Source organism: Trichophyton benhamiae (assembly GCF_000151125.1).
Source record: "Trichophyton benhamiae CBS 112371 chromosome Unknown Abenha-G-c-31b08.f1, whole genome shotgun sequence".
In the NCBI taxonomy this organism is placed as follows: Eukaryota; Fungi; Ascomycota; class Eurotiomycetes; order Onygenales; family Arthrodermataceae; genus Trichophyton; species Trichophyton benhamiae.
Window position 1 is genome coordinate 142,771 of NW_003315089.1, and position 25,213 is coordinate 167,983.

Below are 25,213 nucleotides of genomic sequence, written 5' to 3' on the forward strand. Positions count from 1 at the left end.
GAAAAAAGTCCAAACCACTGGATCAAACTTACCATTGCGGCATGGTCTCATCACAACGTATGTGTCTTCTCTTGCAAGTCTTACAACCCTTTCTAGACTTGGTATGGCTCTTGCGAGGGGGTCCACCACCAGGTCCAGCCATTGTGAATAGATGAGAGGATTAGGAAGTAAAGATGGTTAGGTTGTTGATACTCGTTGAAGGTGAGTTTGGAGCCGAAGATGGTATAGAAGTTCGAGCTTTTGTGATGGCAACAAGAGGAGGTTGAATCAAGGTATATAAGGAAGGGTGCAATACGAGATATATCGTCGTTGGGCTAAGATGATTTCAATGAGAAAGGGGGTCCAGGTATATAAATAGAAACAGGGTCGTAGTAATAGAGGAGACACGGAACGGGCTGGTTTAGATCACTGGGCCTCTTCAAACAGTGTCACAGGCGTTTGAGCTGGTTGATGCTTTGAGTATTCCGCGGCCTTGGGACTCTTCGCTCCTACGAGGTATCGGTACCTCTGTAGCAAGGCTCCAAAGACGAACAGCGTCAGGCCGTCGGCAACTCTTCCAACGAGCTGGATCTCTTTTCGGATCCTCGGGTCTCTTTTGGCTCTGCACTGGTCAGGTTGAAGACCTCGAGGGTTTCTCTCTTGGGTATAAAATGAACAATTCCGGTACCCCGTGTATCTTCACCCTGCTGCTTATATATATCAACGAGGCTTAAACACGAGCTGGCGAGTAACGGCTGAGACGAGGTTAATTGATGAAGGGTATGAAGATGGAGATCGAAGAAAATTGATGCAGAACAAGGTATCTCAATGGATAAATATGATGAGAGGAAAGCATGGAACACCACCCCAAGACCATGAAAATAAGTGTCAAGGGTATCGGATGAATAGGGACCCTCTTTTTTCTTCTGCGGAATGATCCTGGTCAGGGTCAAGATATATACTTCAGCGAAAGGTATGACAGAAGTGCAAAAGCAAAAATCAGGAAAAAGCAGACTAAAGAAAGAAAAGAAAAAGAAAAGGACGGAGGAGAAAGAATAAAAAATAAAAAATAAAAACAAAATAAAAAGTAAACAAAAAGACAAGCTTACAGGCCTGCAGAGCGAGAGGAGAGGAGGAAGAGAGCGGAGCTTAAACGCATGGGTGGGGAGGACGCTAGGTCGAGTTGGGCTATAGACCAGAGAAGAGATCCAAAGCCAGGCTGGGGTGGAAAGACAAGGCAAGGAGAGGATGGAGAGGCGAAAGTTTATCAGGGGAGAGGAATAACCAAGACGTTAAAACGTTTAGGACGCCTAAAAGGGGGGAGAGAGTGAAGGTACAAGAAAGTTCGGGCGGCGGGAGCAGCCATTGGAGGGAAATAAGAATAGGAGGATCTCAGTGGCAGGGGACGGGGTCTGCTCTTGAGTGGTAAAGACCATGACTATCACTCTTGAACATAAACATGGTAACATGGGAGCCACGGAATTCGAATTAAGATTTGAGCCAGATGTAATCAGTATGGGGATGGATCCAAGAAGAAACGGAGAAGTATGCTAAACAGGCGTTTGGCTGAGAGGCGTACAAGGATTCCGCCATCCTTCTGCGCCCAAGGCATGCGCCTGCTGAGTTACCATGTGGCATCCGCCAAATCTGTGACAAGGTAAGTTAGCTGAGATATACATGGGAAAAGCAAGGGGATGAAAAAGAAAAAAGAAATTCAGAGAAGGCGAAGAAAAACAAAGGAGAAGCGAGCGAAAATAATGCAAAAGGGATTTAAAAACAAAAAGGGGAGAAAAAGAAAATGGGAAAAAGTCAGAAGTGATAATGCAAAAGAAAAAGAGGTTAAAAAGGGCCAGGGTGAATTGGGTGACGGCGTATGGACGGAGAACATGGAGTACAAAATGGAAAAATACCGATACCGACCGGCCGGCCGACCATGGTCAGCTGGTTTGCTGGACTGCACCCGCATGGTTGGCTTCGAGGGATCCTAGACAATTATGTGTGGAAAAGAAAGGCCGATCAAGCAGGGAAGACGAACCCTGGGTCTCGTCAGCTCAGCGGCTGGGTGAAAACGAGAGAGGCCATATTAACAACAAGAGCTGCCATGTTGTGGACATCGATCTCTTGTCAAGCGTGGAGAACAAGATCTTATCCACACCGTCGGCTATGGGGGGAGGAGGTAGTACAAAACGAGAAGGTGGGAAAGAGACAAAGTTCAGCACCGGCAAGTCGGGAAGAATCAACTCCAGCGGGAGCGAAGTTGATGGTATCGAAGGTCAGGCTCCCCCCTCGCTCTGCCCCCAAAGGGCCGAAGGGGGGAGGAGGGAGGATGAACCGCTGGACCTGTTGATGGAGCAGAAGCTTCTGCTACCTTCGGCGCACGGCCAGTCATCTTGACCCGCGATGTTACTAGTCATGTATTGGCGACGTAATTTTTAACATTCTCTTCAAACTTGAAACTCCAACCGTGATGAACGCTGGTAGCGGCTCTTGGGAGGATTAGTGAGCTAATCCCAGCCTTTAGTTGATAAGCGTCCCTTTAGTGTGACGGACCAGACAACTAAATTGAGAGAAGAGCCTTGTGAACGCCTGTCACAGCAAAACCTGTCGATCTGCAACTTCGCTCCATCAAACCAAGCAGGCAGAGGAGCATTCGCAATATGACCATGGCAACGCTCTGCTCCTTTTTGCTTGCTTCGAAGTAGTTAGTGAGTAGGTTACCCAGTCAGGAGAATTTAAAAATAGTTAGGGGGAAATTATCCGTCGTTTCATATATATTTACACCACAGAAATTACAAGATGATAAGTGAAAAAAAAGAACGAGGGAAAATGCGCAGGAGAATGTGCATGAACAGAGAGATGAACATTACCCTCCAATCTCTGCAATTTTCCAGTCCTCCGCATCATCAAGGGCAGGGTTTGCACGGGACGGGCCCTTCAAGGCCTCCCGATCAGGTTCCCACATGATTGGCCTCTTGGTGTTCACCCTCCAGCCCATGGAGGGATCAGCATTCTTGTGTCGTCGCGTTTGAACAGCTCTTTGGACACGGAGCCGACAGTGTGTGTTGCGGGTGTTGCTGGTGCTGCTGATAGTTGTCGAAGAGCTGATGTTGTTGTTGGATGGAAGGTCGTCAAAACAAAAAGACCAGGGCTGACTAATCTATCTCATTTCGGAAGTCGGCATTTGTTATTTCAACGTCGAACTTCGAACTTCAACGTCACCGTCGACTCCTACTGCTACTACTACTTCGAGGCGAGCACTCTGTACGGGGGACGGAGTACAGCATTCCCAACAGGACTGAGGGCGGCGTCCTGAGAATTCCTTTCCTCTCTCTTCAGGTGCCAATTTCTCCGGTGTGCCGCTGCGAAGCCAGATAGGACAGGAGGAAAAAGCAACGCGCGGAGGGACGAGAAGAGAAAACAGGACAAGGTGGTGGCTTGCGTGCAGTAAGCCTGCCCATCAGATGATATCCTGCCTGCCTGGATTCAAGGAGATGAAGAGCATCCCGGCTCCCTAGCCGCTTAGCTAGCGCAAAGTTTTTCGAGTTTAACGTGTTTCATGTGTGCATGAGGGAACTATTATTATCTCTTGGAGCCTGCCTGTCCGTCGCGAGACGAGACTGTGCGACTGCTGTGTGCGTGGCAACCAAGATCAGACGTCCCGTTTCTCTCGACAGGCACATGTTTCTTTGGCAACCACCCCGACTCTGTAATTTGAGCTTGAGGAACACGCGGCTAGCACAAGCAAGAATAAGCGAATCGACCCGTTGGATTGGATCTTGCGGAACGAGGAGGGACGCGGGAGCGCGAGGGCTCCGATACAGCGAATGCTGGGTCGATGCATCCGGATCCGACCAGGAAGACGTCAACTAAGAAGTAGCTGTGATGTCAAGAAACATGGCTGCTCCCTGCCATGCGAGATGGAATCACAATGGGCATTCCGCTATCATTGTCGATCCGTTGCAAGAGGCCAACAGTGCTTTTCTGATGACAAAGAAGCATCTGCTGGTCGTGACAGGACCAGGACACACTGAGACTCCCAAGAACTGTGTGATGCCTTACTTTTTCTTTTCCATGAAGTCCCCTTGCATCGACACTCTGGGAAAAGTAAATTTAAGATTCGGCATGTTGCTTTGTTAGCGGCCGTAGTTTTCCTGATCTGGAAATTGCTATACGAGCTGTGATTGATTTCTAAACTGCAAACTTGCCTGATAGGGAAAGTTTAAGATTGAGATCAAGGACACTGATTGGACCATTTCTTTCAATACACGGGCCTTGTATCAGCATTTCGACAAACTTACAACACTCACGTCTACTTATGCTACGGTGTTCAATCTTCTGGGCAAAAAGCGCAAATATGAGCAAGGGGCAAGACTGCCCGATTCCACTGTGTGGCCGGAATGATTCACACCGAGCGTCAAGATTTCATTGCAAAAATACACTTAAAATAAAGGCCAAACTCCAGCAAGGGTTTCTCGGACGTATGCCAAGGTCAATATCAGCCGCTCTTGACCAATCGATTCTGAGCGATACCGGCCAAACAAAACTTGCTTGCTCAGACCGGCGGTGAAAACTGACAGATTGGGCTTTTGCTTACGACAAAATAATAAGGGATGGCCGCACAACTTCAGCTTGATTGCGTAAGGGCCAATGCCGGTAACCCGGCAGGAACCACGTCGTTCCGTGTTGCGCTGCAACCACCTTCAACCATGTGCAAAGTGTGAAATGTTCCTCCTTCAATCATTTTCAGACTCTTTCCCACCTCAACACTTTTTAAAGCATATAATTCTTCCCATAATTTGATTGTGGAGCGCACAATCCCCAAGATTGATCTTCATATACGAAGAAGAAGCTTTTCTTAGAAGGCTTTCCCCTTTTCTTTCCTCCTTCGTGGGAAATTCCCCTTGAGGAAGGCTTTCGTATTTCAACTGTCTACCCGCTTCTTTATTTGCACGACCTGCATCAGCTGAATTTCAGCCAGTGACGATTCATCTATCAGCCCGAAAACCCCAGCCACGTTATTAACTTAAATTCTAGCATCGTCTCTCCCATTTGTTCGTTTTCAATAAGGTGGGATACCACGTTTCGATGTAAGTATATCATAATCGCGTGTGCCGATTTCTATGTGATGCACACGTGGATTTCCATCTTCACAATTTCATTGATATAAAGAGTATGAGAGATAGGTTAGGTTTCATACCTCCCTCTGATAAACCTATCAGCGGGCCATAATGTTTTGCTTCCTTCTGTGCCGAGTGTGTCAACCCTTCAACGTACTAGCGAGAAATCGAACAAGGATGACTGCTGACCAAAAGCCAGCTGCAGGAATAATGATAGGTTGGCAAAAAATCTCCACGTACAGGGCGCATGTGAAGGTTTGATAGCCGACTGGGTCGGCTGAGGGGAATCAAACAGTTATTCGCCTTGCCGTCTGGACAAAAACAGTGTTACATACAGAAGTTCTTCCCAACGTAAACTTTCCTTCTTTCAACTCTTTCATCAACACAGACCATGCAGGTGAGCCAAGTAGCAAAAAAAAAAAAGAAAAAGAAAAAGAAAAAGAAAACGTCCAAGAAAGTCTCTGTGGGGATCAAAGCAGAAAATGCCAATGATAGGGAAGCGGAATTAAGGGCGGTGGGGATGAATGTACTTCAACAAGCTGATACTTTACGTTGCACAGGGCAAGCCACCTATCAGCCAGCCCAGACCCTCCCGACGGTCCTGAAATCTCCCAATACCATGGCGCTGTGGACTCATGGTGTGGCCCTCCCGCTCGTGCGGACAATTGGAGAGTTGGTTTATACTGTTGATGAGAAACTGTGCTATTTATGACAGTCTGGGGCTATCCCCATACTATTTTTATCTCCACACTGCAACCATTATTGCAGTTATGGCAGCAGGCTGCTGGCATGCCAAATTTCTCAACGCGATAGAATCAGGCAATGAACGACGCGGGCTACGGGTGGTACTGCACAAAAGGTAAAAGCAAGGCTGATCTCTTCTTTCATATCTGGATAGTACGGTTTACTGATTTTTCACGACGACGAGGGAAAAGGGGTAGCGAGCGAAGGGAAAAGGAAAGCCCTGTTCCGCCTTTCTTCAGGCCAGGATATGTTATGGGTTGCTAAAAGCTCGAAGTAGCTAGGCTCGCGAAGGTGTGGACCATAAAAGGCTTTCACATAAGGTTGGAAGCTAAAACAACTCGAAATAACCACATTATTATTATTATATTACTTCTTCAAAGCTCGGAGATTCCATGCATTTCTCCCTTACCCTCCTCCTTACTCCATACTCAAGCAGGCAGCAACCTCTTTTTTTGGCCATTCTTGCGAAAGATGATCCCTATATTGGCAGGACTTATGAGTCTGCCCTTCTTTTCCAGAAACATTGTTTTAGTTACATTCCAACCTCGCTTCTTGAGATGCAACCATCCAATGCCATGTGCGTCACTGGTTTATTTTTAACATCAGCCTCCCTCCACAGAAGAACCTTCACCCGCATCCTGAGCCACCCTTTTTGACTTGAAGGTGGGTGAGTTTCCACCGATACAAAGTTGAAAGAGTACATGCTTGGCTGACCACCACCATACTGACGTTCCTTTTTTTCTTACCTTTAGCTACTTACAGGCGGGGAGACCTGCTGCCACAGACAACATAAACCCCCGTTAAGTCTTCTCTCGCTCAAGGCTCAGCCTGACACCAAAATTGGTTGGCGTGCTAAGAGAGTGAGACTAGAAAGGGAAGGTAAATATTACAGTCTTAATTTCTCCTGAAGCAAACAGCCTCTTGGATTGTGGCCAGCGTTACTCCGTATGTTTGTATGATCTCCGCGTTCTCCGGGTGTTTCGTGTATCTTTCCTGTCATGCATATACTTACACAAATGTCCACTCATAATCTCCAGATGTGGTACAACCTCATGGCACCAGTTCACGCTGCTAAGAATAGAACTAGGACGTCAGAGCATCTCCACGGTAGAAGAGCCTCCCGTCTCCACCTCGCATGGCAGCCGTACGAAGCAGCAGTTAGCTAGGTATCTTGATAAGCAAGCGAAGCTGCACAATTGATGCGCACCGTATCAGCCAGGGGAAACCTGTCCTACCTCACCAGATACTTTGCCCGCTCAACCTACCCCGTACGGAGAACATCCCCATGCACTGGAATCGCCACGTTGGACAGGACATCCCATCCAATCCCCTAGTTAGTCGGACAAGTTGGGATCAACTTCAACTAGATATTGCGGATAGCAAGCTGTCTTATGACGCCAACTTGACAGAGTATAACCGCGCTTCATGCATATAGCCTATCCAGCTTCGCATGCAATCCCATCCAATGCCTGCTAATTCACCTGGCTTTAGCGTGGTAAAAGAAACTACCCAATTCATCGATTTCAGGCGATCGGCAATCCAAATTGACTGGTGGGCATCAAAATAATATCCAAAAAAGCAATCGTCGACTCAATACTTATCGGGGCGCCAGCCACTAATGCAGGAGAGGCACGATGAAACTGGCTGACAGACCTCGGGGAGATTTGCACCGGGCCAAAGAAGAAGCCGAGCCGACAAGGCAGCGCTCTTCATATCCGCGAACGCCATGATGTGCCCCAGCTTGTCTCCTCGCAACCACAAAACTAAAATAACAAAATAACGCCGCGGGTGAGCGGATGCTGCTCGAACGTTTCTTCTTCCAGGCGCTGCCCATCCAAGCACTAAGATATAGGATACATACTTAGCCCGTCGTGGTATAAACTATATGCCGCCATGGCAGGCGTGTGTATCGGTTAAATTTTCCCAAAGGGGCCAGCGCAGACCACGCGATCGGCCGCTTGGCGCGTTCCGGAACACTGGGTGGGGGACGAGCGGATCCTTGCCGGTTTTACCGAAGCCCCACCCAAAATGCTACTAAAGCGGTTTAGCGCGCGGAAATATTGCCGCGCTGACCTCGAGGAACCGCCTAGCCAATCACGAATATGCTGACCAAGCAACCGTCTATTTTTAGAGGAAACAAGCTTATATAAGCAGCCCCTGAACCACAATTCCTGCCTCCTTTCCCCCCCTCTCTATCCAGCACGGAATACCAGGCATCCGATGCAGTCTCGATCTTAGCAGATAACATATTTATATCAACTGGGTGGCCTGTTTATATGGATAGCTACAACGGTACTGCGCGTGGGGTCGAACCAAGTATATGTCGATTTTAAGCGTGTAGTGAGTCGGCCGAGTTGGAGAACTGCGGCCTCCACTCTGAAGAAATCCAACTCCTCCGCCATGACTATGCTGACTGATGGCATTTTGCAGGAAATCTAATGTGTGAGTCAGAATGTGTCTTCTATATACGGAGTATAAAACGTACATAACATAACGTTATGGCCCTCGGTACCACATGCTTCCCGCTCCATACATATGAAGAGCTCCATTCGCAGTTCTCAACTTCTCGCTGGCAGGTAACGGGTAACACTCCCCCAATCGCCTGTTCTGGCTAGTTAGCTCAGCTTAATTCTCGACCCAAGTGGGCTCCCTTGCCAGCCAGATGAGGTAAATTCGCAGTGTGGCCCGTCCCTTGCGGGTTGTTAGCATATATTATTTATATACTCCGTACGGAGTACACAGGATGCAAAACCACGCGATTGACGCACCGTCGAACTCTGGATTCTGTGTTGATAACTGTAGCGACCTTTTGTTACGCACGAATCTGAATCCATGGTCCTATCCCATAACTAGGGCGTGTCCTAAAGGGCGGTGGCGAAGCACAAACAAGCATAACTAAAGTTATGTTGCAATCCAATAAAGTATTCGGACGAATTTTGAACATCTCCTGTATCCGCCTTCGCCTCTCCCTCCCACAACTGCCGCTCACTAGACATCTTTTTGCTTGTATTGAGCTGAACATGTTCGTGATACGGAGTACTTGTTCAACTAAAATGGGAAGAATGTTTCAAGCCTTCCTAGGACCAGACGAGAACCTGATTTCTTAAGTGACTTTCAAGCGGCTGCTTGCGAGGACCCATGAAGCATGAAGGTTTCAAACCGTCATGACTGCAACTGCGTTCACGCTAAACTGTTTGTCCCTTTCATAGGTGGGCCAAGCTGGCCTCCCGAAAGAGGGCATGAACCATCGTTGCTAACTCCATTCTTACATATGTATGCGAATCTATGCGCGAGTGGATGGCATACTTCGATCCGAACCTCTCCCGTCTTTCCTTTTTCTTACTCGTTTCCGTCTCCGTCCCCGTTTCAAACGCCAAGGCTCCCAGTCAGGATTGGATCGATTTGATATCACCGCCATTCAGCTGCGTCTGCTTGCCTTCTTTCATTATTATTCTCAGGTAACCAACTAGTAAGGCCAGTCAAGACAACAACCCAGGTGGCGGAGTGGTGGCGTGGCTTGCTGACACCCTCGGCCGGCCTCTTTTATTCTGGAATAGATGTCTCTTCCAAGGCGTTTTAATGAGCCAACGCGTCTTCTCCCCGGGATGGCAGAGCATCCACGGTAGTAGTATGGTTACAGTCATTAGTTACTTGGCGGTTCAATTCTCGAAGAGGAAATTGGTAAGCTGCCTGCCGAATTACCCAGGGCTGAGCACTCCCCTCCGTCAACCCCACGAACGCTCCCTACCCAGCAAGATTGAAAAGAAGTGAGATGTGTGTGTCAAACAGACAGAATCAGCCCCTGGCCGCATGCGTCGTTTACAAGCTTTTCACACCAGCGGAGGTCGGTCATGTATTCGTCCGCACACTTCTAAGATATCTGCGAGTTGCACCTCCATACGTACGTCGTCATCATCTAATTTGATGCATTTGTGGAATGCAGGACGCCTTTTCTGCCGTGACTCGCGGCCGTCTGCAGGGCTCAAAAGACCAGGGTTACTTGTCTCGGGTTTCTACCCCTATACCTAATAGCCTCGACACTCAATTTTCTAGTATCACGTTACCCTGAATGCTACGTTCAGATGCATCATGCGAAATCTATGCTTTTGAAGCCAATACAAGGAAAGAAATATACCCCGAATACTCTTAGAAGACCGAGCTGAATGCTGTTCGTGCCCAACGAACATTCCATGCCCCGGAGCCATTCCTTTTTGGTGAAGTGTTGGTTCCTTGATGGCAATGATACTTAGACACTGAATCTCAACAGATGTGACCTTTTCAAATGGCACGTTGGACGGGAGGGATATTATGGGGCATGCATATGTACTTGGGAAAACATATCGGAGATTTCTTGTAAAAACGGCATAATCACTGCATTTCGGGCACACGGAGATCAGGCCGCCTTAGTTAGCTAGTCAGTAGTTAAAAGGGTTTGTAACGGCCGATCACGGGTGATAACTGTGTCGAGAACAGGGGGTTCGAGAAGCATTAAAACGTCACAATAAACTCAAGAACTGGCAGATAGTGAGAACTCGAGCTAGGATTCTTCTAAGATAGATTAAGATGTTCAGCGTATACGTACTCTCAGTACTCCGTACGCGGGATCGAGCTGGGGATGAATCACAGGAACCCAACAAATTTTTGGTGATAGAATTTAGGCCACCAGATAAATGTTTGTTTTGCAAAAATGGGAGCACACAAGGTACTAATGCCTCTCACCTGTAACTAATGGATAATGGAAGACCAGTTCCACCGTTTTCTTGTCAACGGGAGGTGTATATTCTACCAAGAACACTAACAAATAGATTCCGTATCTCCAACCCCCACCAGGATCAATCGAATATTTTGTGTTATTTTATGTATTCATTCATTCATTTTATTTACTTCTTTTGACTTGAAGGAAAGGGCATACAATTACTATCCTTGGTTTTCCCGTCATCTTCTTTTGACGCCCCAGCAAATGAAAGGAAGGGTTTATGTGCCAACGGCTCAGATACTACATTTTTAAGGATAAAGGGATATCAATGGGAGGAGAACTAGGGGAATCATGAGGCGGTTTGATGGATAAAGGGGAAAAGGGCCGATAGAGGATAAGGGAGGGGTGGAATAGTTTTGGGGATGTAAGGGGGAAACAGATATATAACCTATAACATGATTGGCCGTAAGGATATGCAAGAGATAGTTAATAGTGAGATAGAGCGGATGGCTGTATAGCCTGAATTATATTTGGTAGGCTGTCTGAAGTCTCCAGGCCACGTTTGGATCCAGGGTCCCCATGAAAGCTGCAAAGTCAGGGATCAACTCTTTGTAGCCCTGAAGAACCTATAAGATACGTGTTAGTTCTATCGTTCCGGGTGGGACGTCAAGCGTTCCCAAAGCAAAGGGACATATACGTACCTGTCTGGTAGACTGGTCTAAATCATCAAATTCGGGGGCGTGGAAGGGTTTATCTGTCATTGACGCAACAGCACTGAAATAATCCGGCAGGCAGGATTCCAGTGCTTGCGGGTTTTGCTTAAGGACTTGATTAAATCCCGCAAAGGCGCCCACCTTCTCTCGCGAAAATTCCACGTTGGACATGATCATCAAGAAAGTGTATGCATACTGTGCCAAACGTGGAGCTAATTGCTCAGCACATCCTATGCCAAGGCGTCCCAAAGCAATAGCAGCATTCTCGGTGACGGAATCGCGAATCTCTTCGTTGATCATAATGGCGTATAGTAAGGTATAAAGGTTCTCTGCGTAGGGGGCCATGTCAGATTTTGCATTTATGGATATCTCCCCACACGCCCAGCAGGCATTGTTCACCACACTTAACCCGGTTGATGAGTCCTCGTCCGCCAATTGATCCAGATCAAGCTGTTTTAGAAGTGTCGGCATTATGGTGGGTAAGAATGGCTGTAGCTGTTCAAAGAGAACCATTGCACAGTCACCGAGGACCGCATACGCCGACATACCTACGTCGTAGTATGGGTCTTGAAGACAGTAGGCAAGAAGTTGGAAGAAGGATGGCTGCGTGCTTGCCACAAGTTCCTCACTCTTTTGGCGGTCAATAGCTTGTATAATAGCAGAGATGAGATCCAGGCAAGTAATGAAGTAATCTTTGTTGGGCTCCTCAGTTGTCTGGCCATTAGCCAAGGCATTGCACTCCATAATGGTGTTATATATCAACTTGGTGCATCTGCTGAATATTGGTGGTGCAAAAGGTGTAAAGGCATGCCCATAAGCGCTAGCTATGTACCCAAGGCACTCCAAGAGCGGGAATATCTCTCGAGATTCATCTGCGGCTTTGTTCCACCTTCCAATGAGGCAAGGCATAAGGATAGATACAAGTGCAGGTTTTGCTAGTTCAGACATTGTACACTCGGCAAGAGTCTGTACACAGTCATAGAGAACGTCCAGGTTTCGGTCCTTGTACTTGTCGAAACAAAGCACGAACTGGCGCAGAATTGGTTCGCAGTATGGAATGATATGCGGCCCAGACTTCTCTTCCAAACTTCTGAAACCAGATGCAGCAGCTTCTTGGACCTTTTTGTTGTTATCCAACATACGGTGGAGCATTCCTTCCATCATCGGCTCAAAGAAACGGGCTTTCTCAGCGGGCTCAAGGTGTGCGGCCCACCCGGAGTATCTACCCAGACACCAACAGGTGATCATTCTAACGATTGGCTCTGGATCCGTTAGGAGTGATACTAGGTAGGGAATGAGTTCCGGTAGGTGAGGTTGAACTGTTAGCATACAACCATCAGCAATGGCACCGAGCGCCAGTACTGAGGCTTCGCGATGGGCCCAGCTAGGGTTCTTCAAGTGCTCTCGAAGATAGGGGAGAACAATTTCAAACACAGGCTGATGGTATACAGTTGCGAAAATATCCAGAGCTGTGGCAGAGCTTTTTCTTATTGTCCACTCTTCCTCGGGATCATCCTCGATCTCTCCATCACTTAGATCATCATCATCAGAATCTTCAGATTCAGGTGCTGGTTTCTTTTCACCGTTGGAGGTATCCTCGCTTTCTTTTGCACTAGCCAATCGGTCAGACTTTGTTTTTGCAAATTGAGGTTTTAGATCTTCGGGTCTGTCCTGTTCATCAGCGTCATCTGCCTTTCCTGCAATCAGAGCGGCCTCTTCTTCGTCATAAACCATATTTTGCAGCAAGACGGGAATAATCTTTGGTAGGTATGGAGTCAACGCCGACCTCAACTGTTTCTCTTCTCCGGCAACTATCCAGAATTCTGAAGCATCCAACACCAGTTCTGGGTCTTCCTGGCTATGTTCCTGCATCAATACATAGTTGACCAGGCCGTCAATATAGGGGATCAATTTTTCAGGGGCGACTTCTGCTAATTGGTTAAAGGCCTGGCAAACGGCTCTCCTAACATCAGTGTTAGGATCTTCGGCTACCTTAAAAAGGCACTGAAGGAAAGTATCCAGGGATTGCATGAGGGCGGGAGATTTGTGAGCGATGAACATATGAACTGTCGACAAGGCCATGGTCCTGACTTTTGGTACAGAGCTTGCGGTGAACTCCATTATTTTAGGCAGAATGGCATGGATTGGTTGCTGTCCCTGGATCTCCTTTTGTAGAAGTCGATGGTTGTCCTCACATATTCTTTGCAAGGCGGTCATTGCAGCCTCTTGAGTACGGCTTGGAACTGAAGCGGAGGCATTCCCTACTAATGACACCAACTCCTCAAGCAAGGTTGGCCATCCTAATATCCCACCCTGTTTGATCATTTCTGCCATGATTGTACCTGCGGAGTTCGCAACATGGGTAGATTCATCACCCAGAGCTACCAAGCTTGCTGTTTGTAGGTACGCCAAAGCTTCTGGAGGTATCGACTGGTAGGCCACCTTTATCTTTGTCTTTAGGTTCATAGCAGCAGCTACTCGAACGACATTGTATCCCTTGATATCAAAACCAACGGCAGCAGGAGGTTGGGGAGTTCGCAGTAGGAATGATAGGTAATTGACAAAGTCAGGAGAAGATGTAGCTTGCGTGAGCATCTGTATTGCCAGCGCCATTAGAATTGCCATTTCTCATTTCAAATATGCGTATAATCAAACCCAAATATAAAGCTGGATGTCTCACCTGCTCTGCATTTTTGCGCACTGCTTGATCTCGCGCATTCAACGTGTCGTTGAGATACCCCGCCAGCTGCGCCAGTGTGCTCTCCTCCGCTTGCCACGCCATCGTGAATTAGTTATGTTGGGTCTCAGCGCAGAATATGGGAGCCTTCGAGATGTAAGAAAGGCAACTAGTAGAGAGGTCGGGCCCGAGAGAGTAAGTAAGTAGTGATATGCAAAGAAAGAGACCAACCCCCCGCCGACAGATGGGTGAGAGGCAACGTCGAGAACGCCTGCGAGAAGGAAAAGAGAGACCAGCACCAGGCGAGAATATATCTTCCTCGTCTCAATCACTCGAAGACAGCGGGCAGCGGGAACCAACAGGTCTGTCAAAGAAGACAGTTAGTTTCAGGTACAAAGGTATACGAGCAATAAAAAGCGTTCTTGCGGCCAGAAGAACCACACAACGCGCCAAGACCTCACCTGGGATCCCTAGTTAGCCCTCGCAGGGAGTTTACTTGGGCTGGGGCAGTGTTTTCAAGCAAGCTTCTTGGTGTATTTCCGCTCTTCTTCTCATCTCATTCTTGTTCCTATGGGTTTTCTGTGTATTTACATTTACTTTGACGTTTATTTTTATTTTTATTTTATTTTTTAATAATTTTTTTCGGGCAGAAAAAAAAAAAAAGACGACGAAAGGGGAAAGGCGGGGGGAAGCGGCAGAAAAGTCCCCGCCTCCCAAGGAAGGAAAGGCCGAGTGTTATTATTATTGTTATTGTTATTTTGATATCTGATATTTTGATAGACACAGGGACGGCAGGGTGGAATATCTGGTATATTCTGACGCTCGAGGCTAAATATTATAGATGCATTAAACTGATTATGTATATATGAGCGGGGTGAGGCTGACGAGCGGGGTGTGCAATTAAGTGAGCAGAAGGGACGCAAGTGAAGAAATTCGGAGGCAACGCGAATCAGTATATATCAGGCCCAGACGAGCTTCTTTATATCAAAAAACAAGTGCTCAAAGTATCCAGTCTGTCTCCGAGCATTCTCCAATGAGATGATCTGAGTCTGCTCGACGATGGACGGTCTCTCGGCGTGGATGGATGGAGATTGGGTGGCCCGGTTCACCATGCGTTCGATCTCCTCGCAGATGGCGCGCACTGCATCAGCCTCGCTGACCTCGGGAGTCTTGGGGGCCCTGGCTACCGCTGAAGAGGTGTTCGGCAGTTTGAACGCGAGGAAGTGGGTTGAGGATCGGTCTGAGCCCTTGAAGAGAGTAGATAGGTCCCAGTCAATTATATCCTGGTTTTCCGGGGCGGGATCTGGCTTCTCAGCAAAAAGGCTGTGCAGAGAGGTTGTGTTGACTCGTAGAGAGTTGCTGGTGCTGGGACGGTAGGCAATTGCTAGGCCCATGTTCCTCTTCTCGTCCCTTTGGGCGTCGGTCAATGTAGAGCTGATGTACGTTCCGTACTTGATGCCAGTGATCGATGTTAGGTCGATACGCTCAAATGATGTGACCTTTTCCGTGTTGCAGTCAAACCGGCATGAGTATACGGCTACATTGGTAAGCAGGAGAACGGTCTGTTCAAACGGTAGAGTTCTCAGGGTATTTGGCTGGCGAGGGCTTAGCATCGTCCAACCACCGATAAACTCCTCGTTCTCGTCGCTGATGACGATCTGGCAGCTGGTTTCGATTGCACTCTGGCGGGCTTTCTCCATGGATATCCCAGGGTCTGCGCTTTGGAGATTCGTTTCAAATTCGTCAAAGACCCGAGTGGTCACGTTCCCAAGGAGATAGTCGATACAGGCCTGGGAAAAGTAATCTGTGAAAATGTTGGTATAGTACCGCGTCAGAGTCAGACCCAGGTCATTCAGAGCACCGCGGTAATCACGTTTCCGAGTTCTGGTATAGTCTCCCTTCAGTGCGGCAGTAGACGAGTATTGCTTTGAGATAGCGTCTCCGTTATCTGCCCAGAGGATGTTAAACCACTGGGTGGCAGCACTTCCTTGAAGATCAATATAATGGCCTTCCTCCTTGAGTTGCTTCTCCAAGGCCCACTGCCCAAAGGCACACTGCGAGACACCGGTACGGTCCAAGCAGTCCATGCAGTTGGTTCTTATGACACCAGACTGGCTGCGAACAACAGCGTTGTTCTGGATGACGGTATCACCAAAATCTTCCAGAGTCTCCGACATCCTGTCCACCAAGCGGCTGACATTTTCAAACTTCATTCCTCGGCATTCCGCATGGAAGTCAAACCATTGATATGGGACTTTCTTATCTTCAGACGTCTCAGCCTTGTTAAAACTTTCTAGGTAACGCCCGTATGTCTCTGCAATGTTCACTTCCACGCCATGTTTATCTACCAGACAGACAGCATGGACTTTACCATACCTTCTCTGGACATCATGGAAGTGCTTTGTAAAAGACACTAGATTAGTCTGAGCTGAGTGATGCATGATTGGGACTGGTTTGAAATAATAAGGAGACTGAGAAAAGTAGAGAGGTATGGATCCTCGTAGCTGAAGGAGGGAGTACACCTTCTCTGCTGGATTCCATGAAGGACTTGACAGTATTTGTTCCGTCTCTACTGAGTTTGCAGTATTGCCATCATCATCAACACCGCGGCGAAGATAACGAACCCCTGAACGTAGTACGGAGCGGCGAGATATTAGGGTAAGAAGAAAGTTTCGATTACTATCAACCGAAGCATCCTCACTCGCCTTTTTGGTATTCTCATCACTTTCTTCAGGATACTTAGCTTGACTATCACCTTCGGGGCTGGATCGCATAACGCTTTCGGCAGTAAATTCATGCTGTCCAATAAAACCCTGCATTATTGGGAGGGTAAATGTGTGCCTCCCACTATCCATGAAAGGTTTTATCAAGTGTCTATTCCAAAAGTACTGTTGAAATTCAGGCTTGTTAGCCTGCACAAAATTGCAGCAGAGGAGAAGAGAACAGGGAGAAATGTATTACCAATGGGTTGGCCTGGTGACATAGAGGAACATGTGTTGAAGCTGGATCTACCGGACCAAACCGTCTAGTAATATCATAGTCATACGAAAAGTAGAAGCTCCGGGATCCGAACATCATTTTAGTGTACTTTAACAGCTTCGGCAACAAGTCATGGGTTCTGGCGTCAGTCACGGCGGTGTTCTCGCTGGTCTCCTTGGGTTCCGGCCCATCAAGAGCATCAGCTCCTAGGTTCTTTAGCTCCATGGATTCAGCGTGGGCAGAGCCATCGCTAGATGAAATAAGAGACCGCCTCCTGGAGTCTGGCAATCCAATACTACCCCATCCTTTTCTTGCAAACCACTCCGCTGTAAATCTGCCATACCGCCCTCGCTTTTTTATAACATCTTCCGCAATACTGATTTCGTTGCTAGGCTCGTCAACTGGGGGGTATAGGTCACCTTCCGGGGATATAGCATCGAAGTTATTGTGTTCATCAGCCAGGAAGTCTTCGGAATTATCCGACTCGCTATCTGATAGCTCGTAGGCGTCCGGGCTATTCTCCAACGCTCGCTGTGCCTGCCTTATTGCTTTAGAAGCTTCAGCCTGACCCGATAAAGGGATAATAGAAACCCCAGTTATCACAAAGATCGGTTTCCCCAGAATATGCGCCACCTGCTGGCGCTGGGTAATTGATATTAGGAACGAGTACGATGCCACGGAAAGTAACCCTATAGCAGTCAACTGGTTAACTCGTGCAAGCAACTCCCGAGGAGACAAAGACAAACTAACCAATCAAGCCATGCGACTCCAGGCAGGCGTCATTCTTGTACTGGTAGTTTGAGACCCTCGCCGGCGAGTGGATGTGGTGCGTCTTGTAGTCGACCTGTACTAGATTGGCGGACGAGCGGGTGTTGTTATGGTACGGCTGGAGGATCAAGCCGTCCACGGCCGCAATGATGAGCAGCTTTCTCGCCAGGCCAGGCATCTTGTCTGTCGGGTCTGGCGTGCGCTCGAGACAATCGTGAAGGCACCGCCAGAGAAACAGCCTCCATCCTGAGCGAGAAGAGAAGAAGAAGAAGAAGAAGAAGCGGGCCCTCGATGGGTCGAAAAGCTGGCGACGTTGAAGAAAGCTCATCGAATCGCCGGCGCATCCAGTCACCTGACCCTAGTTATCGTCCACTTATCAGATGTAGATAAGACTCGGAAGAAATAGGGGTGAAGCCTCAGCACTTAAGACGATAGAAATAATAATCAAGAGTTTGATATAAGATCATGACAGTCGACGAGGAAGGGAGATAGACAGAGCAAAAGGCGTACAGTAACAGACAAGACAGGCAGGATAGATCGATTCCCCTTGAGCATACACATCCTACTCCGAAACTCCAGGTCTACATGCAAGAAAGAAGGAAGAAATAGATCTGGCCAGAGGGGCCCCGAAAAGGAGGAAAAGAAGATGAAAACCCGGAGAAAGGCCTTCGTGTATATGAACACCTCCCAATAGTACCGATTCCCAATAATACATGGACAGGCGTAAAGTCTTTACTTATCCGTGGATAAAAATCAAAATCAGGAGTATCCAAAAGGCCAAAAATATAAAGAAGAGGAGATGGAAGGAAAACAGGAAGGGAATAAAAAGACAAGGGAAAGGATCATTACTATCTCCCGTCTTGCTGATTGTTTTCGTGGTCGGTTTCATGTTTGTTCTTTTTCTTTTTCTTTTTCTTTTTTTTTTTTTAGTGTTTTCTTCTTATAATACCCATTCATCGTGGGAAGAGGATGGCGCCAGAAGTTGTCATTTGTAATGCATCGATCCAGTGCTGGGAGGTATGTAAATATAAGGAGATATATCAAGAGCCCAGGGAAGAGAGAAAGAAAGGAAAAGGGCAACAAAATGGAAGGCGAGCAAAGGGAGCCCCTTTCTCACGGCTTTGTACCGTTCGCATTGGGAATAGGGTCGTCCGGGTGATGCTCTGTAGTGCCATTTGTCTGACGTGGGCTGTGGTTGTCACTGGCATCGTCGGGCTCTTCGGTGAGATCCTCTAGACCAAAGGCTGCACCGCTCTCGAGGTCGTAGGACCGCATAAGCCCTTCCCTATCACTAGGGCCGTTGAAGTACGCGATGCTCGAAGAGCTACGGCGGTGCGGATCAATACTTCTTCGTGCTTGTAGTGATCGACGGGTCTGTATACCTGCGATTCCATCAGTTGGGACCGCATCCTCATCGTCTGGTCGGCCCGTAGCACGGCCATCAGGATCAGTCCGGGAGAGGTTGAGCAGGTAAACGCCGGAGAAGATGACGAGGAAGCCGCAGAGGAGAGATATCGTGGCGACTTTGTCTGTAGTATTAAATCCGCGAAAAAGAACAAAGGATGCGCATAGAGTGGCTGTGGTAAAGCTGACATAGTACAGGGGATTTACACTACCACATTCACAAGTCAGTATTGACAGCTTGAATCGCATGGGACACTGTAGATATGAGAAGAACAAACATGGAAGTAGAGAACTGGCTCAAAGCTTTGTTAAAGTAGTTCATCTGCGTCAATATACAGCAGACAACCACGATAGCAAAAACGTAGGTCGACGGGTGTGTAAACTGGTTATGTCCGTCCAGGGTGAGTTTCACGGCAATTCCGAATGCTTTGACCGACATGACCGAGACCGAACCAACAGTGGAGCAGATGGAGATGTAGACTAGAGGGTTTTTCTTCCCATATTTCGGTGAAACTCGATATATCATCACGGTAGAGAAAATCGCGACAAAAGTACAGTAGAGAAGGAATCCTACAATTGGCCAGAGTCAGCATTGCGCAAACCTGGCGGCACTAGTCAGTAGTTCAAGATACCTGGCTGAAGCGCATAATGCAAAATCTCATCTATAGTTCCGATTTCTTGGTCCGGAGGCGCATGAAGGACAATGATAACTGAGCCGAGGAGTGAAAGGGCACACCCAAGCTTTCCTAGGACCCCAAGCCGCTCATTTAGGAAGTATGCTCCCAGAACAGCCCTAGCTCGAATGTTAGCCGGTGGGATAAGTATACACATAGAGGTAATGTCGAGATAACTGACCCTATTAGAACACTAAGAGCGCCGAGAGGAGTCACTAAGATCGCGGGAGCGAAGGCATATGCTGCGAAATTCGCAACCTCTCCGAGAACCACTGCAAGGGCTAAATTCAGTACAGACTCTGGCGTATAAATAGAGGCATAAACAGGAGGACGAACATGTAACTATTCCTCCCCACCACAGGGGACTCTTCAAGTATGAGAATCCATCTCCTTCGAAGCCATGTCGTTCCGATGCTTGTATTAAACCCTGAATGCTATAGTAAGCACTGGGAACAAATGACAGGAGGTCGTTTTATTAACACCGACCTTTTTAGTAATAACAAAACTTGTGCCTATCCAAAGAATACAGTTAGAACTAGATCAACATTGCAAAGAGGATGTATTTGGCTGCGGCTCACCAATGGCCATTGTCGACACGATGGCGAGACATAGCCCGATATACCTAATGCCAACCATTAGCACAACGCTTCTCCCCACTCCACAGCCTCTCCATCAGTCTGTAAGTGCTCGCCATACTTGTCCGAAACCATGTTGCCGGTATATTATCTTCTATTCAACAGTAATCCCGTCTCCTCGTCACGGTACTGCGCAATAGCCAGGTGGTCGTTCAACCGCACCGTCAAAGTAGCGCAATCACCCCGTCAATATTAATATTATCCCTCCTCCAGGTCGAAAATCGGGCCAGCAACTTTCGGGCGCAGGTACAGGGGAGGCTTTTGCGTTTATCCCGTGGCGAGTCGACGGGGACAGGACCAGCGTGGCGGCAATAAAAAAAAAAAAGGTAAACGAGCGACGCAAGGTAGGAAAGGAAAGCAGGCAAGCTAACTAGTCAAGCCAAAGCAGAGCAAGCGAACAGACGAGCAGACACGTCGCAGAGACGGTTCGGGCAGCTCTCTAGCAGGTCAGATCCGATCGTAGTGCAGCGAGATCGTAAGTCGTGGTCCGTGGAGACCGAGGTGGAGGATGGCCATAGAAAGGCAGCGGATGACGGGCAGAGAGCGAAGAAGGACGGCGCCAGGCGAGGAGACGCGGCGACGGTCTTGACTGTTCGGCCTGCTCGAGCGAACTCCGGGTTCCTTTCCAGGTGCGAAGAGAGGCGAAGGCTTGCGGTTGAGGTTGAACTTCAGGCCAGCTTTTTGGTCTCGTTGGTTTCTTTTTGGTTGTTTCATGGGAAGCAGGTGAGCTGCTTAGCTAAGCAGGTCTACTTTGCGCGTTCCTCCCCCCAAAGGCCTGTGATCGTCAGGCACGGCGAAAGAAAGGAAGACGGCGGCAGCTCGAGGTGGCAGGGAGCAGGGGAGGAGGGCCTGGTAGGAGGCGAGGAGAGCCCTGCTGAGCACAGGTGCCGGGAGTTGTGCGGAAGTAAAGGTCGCTGGAGGCTCAATATCATGGGCACATCGGGGGATGTTTCAGGGGTAAAGAGATCGGAGATGAGACACGCACCAGGATGGTTGGGGGCGGGTAGTAGTAAGTACTCCGTACATAATTAATATATCTATATGATTAAGATTGTGAGATATACGGCAAGGGGTGGGGGGCCTGATAAATCCGCAGGGCAATGGCAGGTGGGAAGTGGAATAAAAAATGATGAATATAATTAAATAGTAAACCAGACAGCTATCATACAGAGACCAGCAGGAAGAACGCAAGAGGGGGACGGGGAAAGCGACGAGCATGAGGAGGACAGGAAGATCTAGTTCCAGATGGCCGGCAGAGAAAAGGAAGAAGAAAAGAAGAGAAAGCTTCCAAAGATTTAAGGTATGATAAACCCCCTTTCCCATCCGTGCAGAACGCCATTTTCAAGCCACAAGTAAGGTCAGTGCGAGGATATAAAAAGACAAGGCATAGGGCTGAGAAAGAAAGAAGGCAAAAAAGAAGCCGCAAGGGGAAAAGGACCATTGGGGCTAGGTGTAGATGAAATCAACGGTTACCAGGTCAGTAAGCCAGGAGGCAGATGGATATATACCAAGGGCCATGCCAGCATGAGCGAGAACTATCCCCAACAAAAGGTACCAGGCGGTATCGAGCTCTTTGTTCCGGATACTCTTCCTTGGGCCAACATCCAGCATTAAGATGACGATGGCAATGTAGGCAGGTGATGGTCGGTCTGTAAAGGTAGCATCCAGCCATTTGGGACATCCCAGTTGCCCAGTACGACACTTGAGAATGCCCTGCGTGTAAAACAGGGGAGGCTATAGTTAGTATCTGGGAAAATTACGTACCTTAAGCGTTGTTGCCATCCAGATAAAATTGACTCGATGGTAGTTGAGGTTTGCTGGCCCTGTATGCGTTAGTACCGCCATGCTAGGCGGATGTGTGACCGTACAAGGTTAGTTAAGGAAGTCTACATCGTTGACCGCAGGGGTTGATAAGACGAGAGGTAAAAATAATAGCTAGACCAGGCAAAATAGGGTGACCGCCTCATTCGGAGCGAGGTTTCTTTATCACTGGTACTGTGTTTGGCATGCTGGTAGGCTCATCATCCACACGAGGCCTCTTGCCAGCCTTTGGACTCTGCTCCTGCAAATCTGTGCCGTTTTGAGCTGTTCCGTTGGATTCAGGCTCTGGCTTTGACGCTGCCATTTCTGTATTTTCTGCCTCATTGTGGGCTTCCAGGTATTCTCCATCCAGCAACTCTGTCTGGTAGGGTTCCTCTTCAGGGTCAACCAGATCTCGGTTCTCGGGAGCGTCGTGGTGCCAGTCAGCTTCCAACTCTGCCGAGCCAGGAAATGTGACACCTTCAACGTTCACCTCTGGCTCCTTAGACTCGGCGTTGGGCTTCGATAGAGTCTCTCCAGTTGAAGAGTCTACAACTTCTATTGCGTTAAAGTCCTGGGCTTGGCCTTCTTCTACAGGAATCGCAGAAGTTGTGTCTTCATCGTCGTTCCGGCCTTCAGGTAGAATAGTTTCTATCTGGTTCTCATCATATGTTTCAGTTGGATAGGCAACCTCGTCTAACCGATCAGTTTTGTGATCTTCGCAAGATTCATTAGGTAACTCCACTTCAGCAGCAGTGGGACTTTTGAAAATATCTTCATCAACCTCGAGTGGGTTATAACTTGGTTCTGGAGTGCTAGGTTCGGCAGCCTGTTCATGGGAACGATGGCTAGAGCCACCATCCACATGGTCATCATCTTTATGTGATTCTTCATCAAATGCTTCTAGGTCGATCTCAATGAAATCCTCGTGGGCATCTGTGACACTTTCATGGGCGGGCTCAGTGTTAGTATCTTGAGAAATATGAGGTACTGAAGGTTCTCCACCTTCATTGTTGGGAATTGGGGATTGAGCGTTTTCTTGCTCGTTTTCAAAGCTTGGTTCTTCGACTTGTTCAACAGGTAAGTTCTGCCTTGTCACCTCCTGTTGGGCGCCATCATCGGGAGGAAAGGATTCATGGATAACATCTTCTTCCTCTGTCTGATTGGCTTCGGCATCAGAGACCTCGGCTTCTCCAGTAGCTTCAGCAGGGACCGGTTGGGCTTCCTGATATTCTGTTTCATTTGCATTAATTTCAATACCTTCATTGACATAAGTCCCCTCTTTGTTGTCCTCCTCATGGTTGACTTCTGGGCGGCTCTGGGGAGTTGATGGTTCATGTGCTGAGGCTTCAGCTTCTTCGTCTTTTTCGCCATTCTCTGTGGTTTCTGGTTCTTCTGCGTTCTGACTTTCTGTGTTCTCATGCTCTTCAAAGATTATTTGATCCTCGTACTCGTCCCATTTACCAACATATGAGAGCCCTTTGCCAGACTGAGCTGCTTCCGAAAGAGTATTGAAGTTCTGCGTAAAGGACGGTTGCGTAGCAAGAGTTATGTAAAGAGGGCCAGGGTTAGTATCTCCATCATTCCGGCAAAGGTCAAGGTATACTTGAACTATCTGTGACAATGATATGGGGGGATGGACAGCCTAAAAAGAGTATTAGTATTTTACCAAATACATATTATTCTTGGCAGTATTCCGTACCTCTGTTAGATGGAGCCCAAGGCACTCTATCTCCATGTAGAGCTCTTCTTCCGTTCCCATATGGTCTCCCAAGACTACCCGACAGGCGTTAAGCAAATCTCCAATAGGCTCATCTGCCAAAGCTTCATCCTCGAGGAAATATGTTTCTGATAGGTCATCTTCTTTGGGAGGGAATAGGGAGATTTCGCTATCTTGATACAAGACTTGAACGTTGTGTAATATAGAAGCCTCGCTTTCTTGGGTGCCAGTTTCACTCTTTCTTGGAACAGGGGCCTCCTCTGTTACGCGGTTGTTGCCCTCATCCAGAGTCCCCGGAGTTATTTCTTTAACTGGAGACTTTACCCCAGAGACTGGCTCTTCAGCCTCGAGATGTTCCGCATTTTGGGGCTGCTCATCGGAAGTAATGTTAACCTGGTCCGGTTCACCGGCACCAAGGTTTACCTCGTGGACCTGTTCCTGCTCCTCTGCTGGAAGTATACCGGAATTTTCACTCCCTTCCTTGGGCACTGAGGACACATTCTGTTCAGTCACTTCGGGGTGAACACTTGGTTCAACCGGCCCTGTGGGCTCATCCTCCAGCCCATTATAACCGTCTTCTGCCATTTCAGCCGAAGGGACACCGTTACCGGGCAAATCAGGTTCCATCACGCCCGTGCCTGGGATCGGGGCATCTATATCCTCCTCATAATCATCCTCCATCTCGTAGGACTGATTGTCGATATCTAGTGCATCGTCGACAAACTGATAATCCTCTTCGGCTTGTTTGTGACTATCTTCGACGTGTTGAGCTCCGTGGCTATCGTCCACCATGTCTGCGTCCTTCACGGGTTCGTGTGTCCCTCCCATGATCTCTGCCTGATCTGACCCAGCCATGGACGCATCGTCAACAATCACGTCGTTGTCGTGGTTCGGAGCGCCCACCTCATCCAGGTCTATCTCGATATCATCGTGGGGATCAAAGTATCTGGCAGTATCAGGAGCCAGTTCCATATTTTCGTCGAGTATAATCGCCTCCATCGCGAGAATGTGCGAGTCAATCGTGTTGTCTCTATCTCATGAAACAGCTTAAACCACAGTACTTTACACCATCGCAGAGGCTTGAAACACAGTATCCAGAAATATCGTATATTTTTACCATCAAAAAATTAACTGTAAAGAACAAGTAACGATGAATATATCGCGACTGTCGTCTCTGTCGGGGATATCAAGTCGTCGTCAGCCTGTTGTTTGATGTTACGAAAAAAAAAAGCTGAAGAATATAATTTCCCCTTTTGCCACAATAAGCGACGCCGTGCACGGGCCACATCATCCTCTCTAAAGGACAA

At 48.0% G+C, this 25,213-nt stretch overlaps 7 protein-coding genes across 7 annotated transcripts; 1 reads left to right on the top strand and 6 right to left on the bottom strand.

Annotated features, from left to right (window-relative positions):
• Window positions 1-1,673: 1,673 nt before the first annotated feature.
• Window positions 1,674-2,373, top strand: ARB_02117 (uncharacterized protein; the record flags this gene model as incomplete). The annotated part of the gene is made up of 2 exons (XM_003011518.1): window positions 1,674-1,923; window positions 2,030-2,373. The coding sequence occupies 2 exons, from the start codon at window positions 1,674-1,676 to the stop codon at window positions 2,371-2,373; spliced, it is 594 nt and encodes a 197-aa protein (XP_003011564.1).
• An 8,687-nt stretch (window positions 2,374-11,060) lies between these two features.
• ARB_02118 (uncharacterized protein) lies at window positions 11,061-13,874 on the bottom strand (the record flags this gene model as incomplete). The annotated part of the gene is made up of 2 exons (XM_003011519.1): window positions 11,061-11,162; window positions 11,238-13,874. 2 exons carry the CDS (start codon window positions 13,872-13,874, stop codon window positions 11,061-11,063), a joined length of 2,739 nt encoding a protein of 912 aa, XP_003011565.1.
• Window positions 13,875-14,885: 1,011 nt separating this feature from the next.
• Window positions 14,886-16,745, bottom strand: ARB_02119 (uncharacterized protein; the record flags this gene model as incomplete). The annotated part of the gene is made up of 1 exon (XM_003011520.1): window positions 14,886-16,745. The coding sequence occupies one exon, from the start codon at window positions 16,743-16,745 to the stop codon at window positions 14,886-14,888; it is 1,860 nt and encodes a 619-aa protein (XP_003011566.1).
• An 88-nt stretch (window positions 16,746-16,833) lies between these two features.
• On the bottom strand, window positions 16,834-18,001 carry ARB_02120 (uncharacterized protein; the record flags this gene model as incomplete). Its single annotated transcript, XM_003011521.1, has 2 exons — window positions 16,834-17,594; window positions 17,656-18,001. The coding sequence occupies 2 exons, from the start codon at window positions 17,999-18,001 to the stop codon at window positions 16,834-16,836; spliced, it is 1,107 nt and encodes a 368-aa protein (XP_003011567.1).
• Window positions 18,002-18,786: 785 nt separating this feature from the next.
• ARB_02121 (uncharacterized protein) lies at window positions 18,787-19,603 on the bottom strand (the record flags this gene model as incomplete). The annotated part of the gene is made up of 2 exons (XM_003011522.1): window positions 18,787-19,285; window positions 19,356-19,603. 2 exons carry the CDS (start codon window positions 19,601-19,603, stop codon window positions 18,787-18,789), a joined length of 747 nt encoding a protein of 248 aa, XP_003011568.1.
• Window positions 19,604-21,832: 2,229 nt separating this feature from the next.
• ARB_02122 (uncharacterized protein) lies at window positions 21,833-22,231 on the bottom strand (the record flags this gene model as incomplete). Its single annotated transcript, XM_003011523.1, has 2 exons — window positions 21,833-22,120; window positions 22,151-22,231. 2 exons carry the CDS (start codon window positions 22,229-22,231, stop codon window positions 21,833-21,835), a joined length of 369 nt encoding a protein of 122 aa, XP_003011569.1.
• A 118-nt stretch (window positions 22,232-22,349) lies between these two features.
• ARB_02123 (conserved glutamic acid-rich protein) lies at window positions 22,350-24,905 on the bottom strand (the record flags this gene model as incomplete). Its single annotated transcript, XM_003011524.1, has 2 exons — window positions 22,350-23,831; window positions 23,889-24,905. 2 exons carry the CDS (start codon window positions 24,903-24,905, stop codon window positions 22,350-22,352), a joined length of 2,499 nt encoding a protein of 832 aa, XP_003011570.1.
• Between the last annotated feature and the right edge of the window lie 308 nt (window positions 24,906-25,213).